The sequence below is a fragment of the Bombyx mandarina genome, chromosome 17, assembly GCF_030267445.1.
Source record: "Bombyx mandarina strain Sakado chromosome 17, ASM3026744v2".
Lineage (NCBI taxonomy): Eukaryota > Metazoa > Arthropoda > Insecta > Lepidoptera > Bombycidae > Bombyx > Bombyx mandarina.
This window is the reverse complement of record NC_143223.1, coordinates 10,687,849-10,696,943: the sequence shown is the minus strand read 5'-3', so window position 1 is coordinate 10,696,943 and position 9,095 is coordinate 10,687,849. Positions and strand designations below refer to the sequence as shown.

Here is a 9,095-nt window from a genome sequence, read left to right as displayed (position 1 = left end):
TCCCGAGAAGTTACGTCCAGCGGCTTTGTTTCATTTTCCCACATTTGTGCACTTTCACAGATATTAAACGGTTAATAAACCACCATTATTACACATTTAAACCCGAAGAAACACTAAATAGACAAAATAAAACAAATCACACAACTTCACTCCCCGCGTTCCCGCCAAAAAGTCCTCAATGTGCTTAAAATCTGTGGAACATAGATAATACATTGTATGATTGTATGACACTAACACTGGAATCTAATCTAACCTGACTTGACTTAATAAAAATACCCAGTTTAAAAAATCTAAAAAAAGATTATTCGTTAGCATTAGTGAAACATATCTTAATCGGGCTAATAATTTTAGAAAAAATTTCTTAACATGGCCAGTAGCAGATTGGAAAGAATTGGTACAATATTTACCAGGTGAGTACTTTGTCTTAAAAATTGAAAAAAAAATGTTTTTAATAAGTGTGTACAATTTCAAATTAAGAAATTATTTTGGAACATTTGGAACACAACAAACGCGGGAAAAAATTGTACGACTTCGCGGGAAAAATTACGCAATTTGAAGTTATTAAAGTTAATATATTCGTAAAGTGGAAATAATAATGTCTTCAAAGAAATGTGGAAAATCGAAATTTATATCAGAAGATATAAAAGATTTGATGAACGAGTCCCAATTCTTAAAAGATTCGCCGCTTACTAAGAAAACTATTAAGCGCGCAAAACCAGACAATTTAGTAGATGATGGTCCCCAAATCAATCAACTTGGAAATAAAAAAAGAAAAATTGAAGCTGATATTGAAGCTAGTACACAATCTCGACAAAAGATTCTAGACGTTATGGATCAACAATTAATTTCGAGGTAAGTGCGTGCCTATATTGGTCAATGAAATTTATTATATTCTAGTTAATCAATAAAAACCCTGAACTTGAACTGATATAATAATATATATATTATTTTTAGGAAGAAAAGCAATGAAAACCTTTTCAAGTGTCTTTCTGATTTAATATCACAACTGGAGAGTGATCATACTGTAATGAAGGAGAATGAACAAAAACTGGAGCAACTAACTGCGGCGCTGAATAAGTGCATACAGCAAGCAACAGTTGCTCACAAGCAAATATTGAAAGCATTGAAGGAAATTCATGATTCCTTTATGAAACAGTAAAAGCTTTTATTTATCTTTATTTTATTGCGTAGATGGGTGGACGAGCTCTCAGCCCACCTGGTGTTAAGTGTTTACTGGAGCCCATAGACATCTACAACGTAAATGCGCCACCCACCTTGAGATAAGAGTTCTAAAGTCTCAGTATAGTTAAAACGGGTGCCCCACCCTTCAAACCGAAATGCATTACTGCTTCACGGCAGAAATAGGGGTGGTGGTCCCTACCCGTGCAGACTCACTGGAGGTCTTACCACCAGTAACCTTATACCTCTTATATTTAATGAAGAGTACAAAACTTTTCATTTTTTTAGATGCGATGAGATGCAGTCGGAACATAAAGCAGAAACAAATCAACTAGCAGATGAGCTTGCAGAAGACATAAAAAAATTACAACAGAAGCTAGTATTAGACACTAAGCGTAGTGGATGGGAAGCAATGCGTCGAACAATATTTCATGCCATGCAAAATGATTTTTGAATGTTGATGACAGTTCTTTTTTTTTCATTTAAGTATGTACCTTATAGAATAAAATGAAATTTTATAATACTTATTGTTTTGTTTATGAAATTGTACATGATATAAACAGAAAAAATAGATACTTAGTTGAGATGTTGATGTTGATGATTTTGCTGAGAGTTCAGACATTCTGTTAATTGGGTTTTCTCCACATACTTTTTTGTGTTGTCACTTATTTTCATCAGGTAGCTTTGTTGTTTTCTCTGTCTTATATTCACATTGGAGTCCGGTACATAGTCTTAGATAGTCTTCCTCTTTGCTACTACTCCTCCATCAGGCTCACAGAGGATAAAAATATAATGGCTTTGAGCAGTATTTACTATCAAAGTAATAGGGAAGATAAAGCTACATCTGCTTCTAAAATTTTGTCAGTCCTCAACAGAGGGAAGCGATATTTCGTTTATGGGCAAACACTAGTGCTGTAGGATATTTACAATGAAGAATAAAATCATATAATAAAAAGCAAAATCCTCACTGGTATTGTGGTTTGAGTATTTCTGATGAGCACATGAGTGATGATGGATCTTTCACCATCAGGTTGCTCCTCAGATTTCGAGAGATATAAACATAAACATATCTGTTTTATTTACATTGGTGGGATAATTTGCGATATTGGCCACAAAGCTTAAGTGACAAGGAAAAATATTTGAAATAGAAAAATGCTTTTATGTGTAATTATTATTATCTCAATTATACAAAAATTATTACAAAACGACTTTGTTATTTGTTACAGAGTTGAAGGTCTTCTTAGTCGAGGAGCAATGAAACCTGATGACAGACCCTTGTGGTTTGATGTATACAAAGCTTTCCCTCCAATCACCGAACCTAAATATGCACGTCCTAATCTTGTAGTCAAAGAAATACGACCAATCTTATACAAGGAAGACGTTTTAAGAGCGTAAGTTGGGTAGTCATAAAACATATGTACAAACTTTAATTTTTATTAAAGCAGATGGCCAAAGGAGATCGCGTTTTTCCTAGGGTTTAATGGCGACCGGAGTCCATAGACATAACAAAGTGAATGTAGTTCATTATGACATTTAAAATTGAAAAGTCTCGAGGTGAACAGTAGCGCATACTGTGTAAGCACAAGCCAATATGTTATACTCTACATGAGTGTAGATATGGAGGTCTATCTATCTATCTCTTAGGTTTATGGCGTTTCCTTTTAGATTTCGCCAATGTCAAGTGTATATAATACTCTGCTTTCTATAGCGGGCTTCGTGAACGAGCAAGGTCACAGATATTCACTAAAAATTAAGTGAGTAGCTAAGAATGTTTGATGACAGGATCTCTGTTGATTTACCTAAAACAAATAAGACGCACACAATATATATACAGGGGTTAGTTCGATAAAAGACAGACAAACTACAGCTTAATGTTATTTTGGTTAATGAATGAACTAAGAATATAAACGAAAGGAGAGTTGACAAGGGAAAGAAGAGATTTGAGATCAATGGGGCGAGGAATATCAGGAGGAAGGAGATCATAGAGGGAGGAAGATAGACGAGGACAACTGAAAAACATGTGATTTGGAGAGCCTTCGTCAAGACCACATTCGCAAATAGAACTATCCCTGATATGAAGTTTAGCCAGGTGGACGGGGGTACACGTATGGCCTAGCCTTAATCTACAGATCGTACTTGTAACGCGTTTATGTAAATCTTTGAAGTTGCAGAACCAAGGTCGGGGAGGAATAAAGCCTTGAATATCAGCGTAGTGTTTACCTTTATAAAAACTAGTCTTTTGCCAGCAAGAATTCCAAGAAGAAAGCAATCGTTGTTTAGCTATTGGGATTAAATCATTAGAATAAATTCTGTAATGATCCATACAGCCAGTTGTTGTGGCATCTTTGGCACAAAGATCTGCAGTTTCATTACCTAAAATGCCACTGTGGCCAGGCAACCAAGCAAGGACAACTTCAATGTTTTTAGAATGGCAGCTGAAAAGTAAATTTTTAATTTTAAGTATGTAAGGAAATTTAGATTTAGATTTAAATTGGTTAGCAACGATAGCCTGTAAACAACTCTTAGAATCAGTAAGAATAACAGATTTATTTAGTTTATGGGACTCAATGAATGATAGTGCTTCCAGAATAGCTATGGACTCACCAGAGAAGACTGAAGCTTGAGGGGGGCATTTAAAATTGAGAATCATATTGTATTTGGGAATCCAGACAGCGGAGCCAACACAACCCTGGTCTGACAACTTAGAAGCATCAGTGTAAATGATGAGCCAATCGGGCCAATGCTTGGCAATGTATCTATTTAACTGGGAATTTGCAGAATTACATTTTTTTTCTATGCCGAGATCTAAAAGAACTTGAGGCTGAAAGATAAGAGCCTTAAAAGAGATGTCGAAAAGAGGAAATTTTTGATACTGAAATACAGGACAAGGAAGGCGGAGATAGCTGACAAAACTATTGAAAAGGCAGGGATAATCCTTGTGGTACCAATATTTATTAGAAGAGATAAAATCAGAAAGGATATGAAGTTTAGAGATAAGAGGATGATAAGGGGATTGAATGACTTTAGAAAGGAACCGGTCAGATAAGTATTGTCTTCTAAGGAATAAGGGAGCATCGCCGCATTCTACCTGAAGAGCATTAATAGGTGACGATTTCATAGCTCCACAGATTAATCTCAGACATTTAGATTGAAGTTTGTCAAGGGAACTCATAGCAGATTTGTTACAAGGTTCCAGAAGGAAAGTGCCATAGTCTAAGTGACTACGTACTAAGGCGTTATACATAAGTTTTTGAGTATAGGGGTGACAGCCCCACCAGACACCAGATAAGGAACGCAAAATGTTAATATTTTTTTCACATTTTTTAACAATATGATTAATATGATGGACACCAGTTAATCTAGAATCTAATACAACACCAAGAAATTTCACATTGTCTACAACCGAAAAATTATGTTGATCATAAGATATTGAAACGTTAGGACAAGATCTGGACCGAGAGAAAACAACCACTTTGCTTTTAGGAATAGATAGGGACAGACCGTGGTCTGAGAGCCAGTCTTGGAGATAGCCTATACCTGAATTTAGGCGAGAAGAGGCCTCATCAATATTCTTAGAAGAAACATAGAGTGCGAGATCATCAGCATATTGTAGAACTTGACAAAAGGAATTAACCGAAAGCTCTAAATCGTACGTATAAATACTGTAAAGTAACGGGCTGAGGACTGACCCTTGGGGGAGCCCCTTCCACAGCTGTCTGGGAGAGGAAGAATAATTTGGAGCACGAATATATACGAATCTAGGAGACAGGAGATTAAAAATTATGTTTACAATCTTCACAGGAATACTCAGCTGGAGCATTTTCTGCCTGAGCACTGGAAGAAGAACATTGTCATACGCAGATGATATGTCCAGAAAAACACCTACTAAAGACTCATTTTTAGAGAAGGAAATACGAACGTCTGTTAGAAATATGCTTAAACTATCCATAGTACTAAAACCTTTTCGGAATCCAAACTGAGATTTAGCTAATATGTTTCTATTTTCCACAATCCATTCCAAACGATTCTTGATTAAATGTTCCAATATCTTAGCCATTGTACAGGACAAAGCGATTGGCCGATAGCTAGAAGGGTCAGAGCTGGGCTTTCCAAGTTTTAAAATAGGGATGATAATCTGAGTCCTCCATTCGTCAGGTGGAGTTCCAGATAAAAAGATATTATTAAGAATGGAAAGGAATACCCGTTTTACAGAGTTACTGCTTTTGGAAATAAAAGAGTATGGAATCCCGTCAATTCCTGGGGATGAATCACTTAAACCCTCCAAGACAGCTGAAAGTTCCTCCCAAGAAAAAGGAGACTCAAAATCATCAGTAGAATTAGAGGAAAAAGCGGAGGGAAAGGTTTCTTCCAAGCAAGGTACAGAGGGAGGAGCTAACCTACAAGAAAAATGTTCAATCCAGTCAGAAGGATCGTTAGATGAGATGACAAGAGCAGGAACAGAGCAGCGATATCGTCTCATATTCTTCCAGACTTTAGAAGGGGGAGTAATAGGAGAAAGCTCCTCGCAAAAACGCAACCAACCAAATCTTTTCTTTTCTGATAAAAGCCTTACAGTCTTGGCAGCAATTCTCTGGTAAGAGATGAAATTTTCCGAGCTCATCGCAACCGAATAAGCATTCTCTGCCTCTGATCTGCTCTGGCAAGCTTGAGTGCACTCCGAATCCCACCACGGAGGAGAAGGGATTTTACATCTAACAGTGTTTTTGAGAGGTATAGAATTAGCAGCAGAAGAAAGAAGAGCGTTTCTGAAAATTAGGTAAGAAGAAAGGACATTGACAGGGTTAATCAAAGGAATATTCATTATCTCTTGATCTAAATGAGATCTGAATTGAGACCAATCAGCTCTGTGAATATTAAATTTTAAGAGAGGTGGAAGGGAAGCAGTAGGAATAGAATGAAGGGAATCAGGAATTGACAGAATGATAGTAAAGTGATCACTACCGTGAGTGGAAGAAAGGACAGACCAGGAGAGGCTAGAAGCCAAGGAAGGAGAAGTTAAGGAAAGGTCCACAGCAGTCTTTGGATTCTGAGATGGAGGAACTCTGCGAGTAGGGGACCCGTCATTCAGTAAACACAAATCTAGTTCATCACAGAGATCAAGAAAAGGAAAAGAAATAGAATCACAGTAATAACAACCCCAAGATGTATGGTGAATATTAAAATCACCAAGAATAAGGATAGGTGGAGGAAGACTTGTAATAATAGTTTTTAATTCAGAGAGAATAGCTAAGTTAGGTTCAGGGATGTAGATGGAGAGGAAAGAAATATTATTAGCTCTAACAGCAACAGCAAAAATGCTATTACTGTGGGAAGGAAGGGAGAGTTGTTTAAATATCACATTTCTGGATACTAAAATAGCAGAGCCAGCATAACCATCTGATCTATCGTCCCGGAGACATGAGAAACCCGGGATCCTAAAGTTGGATCCAGGCTTAAGCCATGTCTCCTGGACAGCAAAGATAGAAGGTTTGTATTTGTTAATAAGAGTGATGATATCATTCTTCTTGTGACGAATGCTGTGACAATTCCATTGTAGGAATTTGGGCATTTTTAATAATTTTATTAAGCTCAGTAAGTTTAGACATGACATTGTTCGGTAGTTCAAAGTCCCCAAAACGGGAAAATATATTCAAAATTGTAGACAGTAAGAGTTCCAGGAGATTGTCATTGGGAGATACATCATCTGAAGGATAGGCACTCCCATTAGGGAGACTAGAAGGGGGAGTAATAACGATTGCTTGATGAGCTTGCCTATCATAACCTGGACTGGATGCCGGAGCTGGGGGGGATTTTTGTGTACAGTAAGTGCGACGGTACGAGACTGAATTGGATATGGCTTGGGTGTGTGGAGAAGGTTGGGTTAGGGTTTGGGAAGATTGAGTGGGAAAAAGGGGGGGAGGCGTACGAGAAATGTCTGCAAAAGATCTTCTAACTTGTGGGAACCTGATTGCTGCTTCGTTGTATGAAATGTTCTCTTGTGACATCACCAGTTTGATAGATTTCTGTCTAGAATACTCAGGGCAAGATGTATCTATGGCTTTATGGTTACCAGAGCAAAACAAACAGGTAGGTATCGGAGATAAACTATTACATTCAATGCCAGAGTGAGATTTCGCACAGATAAAACAACGCGCATTTGACCGGCATTGCGTAGCAACATGTCCAAATCTGCAGCAATTATTACATTGAATAGTTGGTAAAATATATGTCTGAACTGGGAGGGAATTGAAAAAGCAGTAAACCCTATCAGGAAGCTTTTGGCCAATAAATGTAAGGACAACTGTCGGAGTAGGAGTCCAAATAGGAGTGTTGTTTTCAAATGATTTTTTATTGAGTCGTCGGGCTCTGATGACACGTCCAAAACCATCAGGAACTTCAATGGAAGAAACTAATTCTTCTAAGGTCCACTCTACGGGAACGCCTCTTACAATACCCATGCGAGTCACATTATAAGAAGGTATAACGGCATTGTATTTGGCTGCGGCAAGACCTGGGTGATCTAGGAAGGAATTTGCGGCAACAGCAGTTTTAAATTGGACTGAGACTCGGTTTCGGCCGATACGTTTAACACCATCTTTAGCAACGTCCTTGATATTGTTGTGATGTAAAAAGTGACCGAACTTAATTGGGCGAAGCGAAGAACTAGACGAAATCTCACAATCTTTACTTACGTGGATTAAAAAGGGAGCAACATCCTGATCCAAATACCGTTTTCTGTTGCCCTCAAACTCTGGTAGAGTGTATACAGACTGAACAGATCCGATAACTTGCGCGACTGTATTTTTTTTTTGAGGTAAAGAATAATCAGAATTTGGGGGAGTTTGTCTTTTTCTTGAAGGATGTAGTGACTCCGTGTCCATTGGGATTGGAGAGTTAGATGGGTCAAGGATATAACCTCCCCCGGGATCGGGGGGGTCGACGCCGTTCATAATTACACTATTTACACTAAACTACTATATTATAATACTTACAAATAAGACAACACACTTATATAAACACAAAACTAATAATTAGTTAATCAACAAGGAATGGAACCCAATAAAACACCCGAGAATTATATAAATAACCAAAACACTTGCTTCGATCACTCAACCACCCTGAATCGACAAAAAAACCTAGTCTGTACTGTTCTATGGAGGTCTATTTCGTATAAAATGTATATAATAATGTCACGTGTCACCTATTGGCACGTTACTCCCCATCCCTTGTAATTATGCATATCATCATAACCTTATTTAATTTGTTTGTCGCGGATGGTTTCGCGAACATTATAACTACATATAGAAACTGCCCCCAAGATCAACAAAACGTACAGATGTTTCTGTGGTATTTTATTCGATGTCTATTGTCTATTATGTGCTTACCTATTATGATATAAACCTCCAATCTGATTTTAAGTTTACACAGATTTTTATTTTTGCAGAAAATTCCATTCAAACGGTTACGGTTTAGCACCAGTAAGCCTATTAAATCAAAGTAATGAAACTCAAACAAAACGTCTTGTACAGCAATACGATAAATTAAAAGCAGAAGGCATTCCTGAAGATGAAATCATTGAGAAAGCCGCACAAGCAGTAGCCGTCGAACGCCACAGCTATGCTGCACAAAAATTGAATGTTACACCTAAAAATCCTGATTCCGTTACAGCCCAAGTATTGGCTGAAGCTGATATAAAAAATATTTTCAACAACAAATAAGGTGCTGCTTTATAGAATCAATACACAACCGAAACTGTGGTGCTTTATTACTGTAGTTACATTATAAGAAGCTTTAGTAAAATAAATGTTTAGTCATTTTAAATAGATCACTTTGTGCTTTTATTTGATTACGTCGGCATAACAAGCAAGTGAATTTATAATGGGTAAACGTTTTCGTTGTGTTTTAATAAATTGTTA

General features: G+C 37.2%; 2 protein-coding genes across 2 annotated transcripts; both read left to right on the top strand.

Annotated features, from left to right (window-relative positions):
- Window positions 1-269: 269 nt before the first annotated feature.
- On the top strand, window positions 270-9,007 carry mRpS23 (mitochondrial ribosomal protein S23). The gene is made up of 3 exons (XM_028171222.2): window positions 270-410; window positions 2,406-2,570; window positions 8,624-9,007. Exons 1-3 carry the CDS (start codon window positions 367-369, stop codon window positions 8,895-8,897), a joined length of 483 nt encoding a protein of 160 aa, XP_028027023.2. The 5' UTR covers window positions 270-366; the 3' UTR covers window positions 8,898-9,007.
- Window positions 284-1,700, top strand: LOC114240611 (uncharacterized). The gene is made up of 4 exons (XM_028171221.2): window positions 284-410; window positions 478-852; window positions 955-1,155; window positions 1,468-1,700. Exons 2-4 carry the CDS (start codon window positions 596-598, stop codon window positions 1,631-1,633), a joined length of 624 nt encoding a protein of 207 aa, XP_028027022.2. The 5' UTR covers window positions 284-410; window positions 478-595; the 3' UTR covers window positions 1,634-1,700.
- Window positions 9,008-9,095: the final 88 nt, after the last annotated feature.

Bases quoted from the DNA above. Each gene is read 5' to 3' on its own strand.
- mRpS23 (XM_028171222.2), top strand. From the start codon at position 367: ATGGCCAGTAGCAGATTGGAAAGAATTGGTACAATATTTACCAG. The intron at 411-2,405 runs GTGAGTACTTTG...TATTTGTTACAG, and splicing joins ATTGGTACAATATTTACCAG to AGTTGAAGGTCTTCTTAGTC. The intron at 2,571-8,623 runs GTAAGTTGGGTA...TTATTTTTGCAG, and splicing joins AAGGAAGACGTTTTAAGAGC to AAAATTCCATTCAAACGGTT.
- LOC114240611 (XM_028171221.2), top strand. From the start codon at position 596: ATGTCTTCAAAGAAATGTGGAAAATCGAAATTTATATCAGAAGATATA. The intron at 853-954 runs GTAAGTGCGTGC...TATTATTTTTAG, and splicing joins GATCAACAATTAATTTCGAG to GAAGAAAAGCAATGAAAACC. The intron at 1,156-1,467 runs GTAAAAGCTTTT...TCATTTTTTTAG, and splicing joins CATGATTCCTTTATGAAACA to ATGCGATGAGATGCAGTCGG.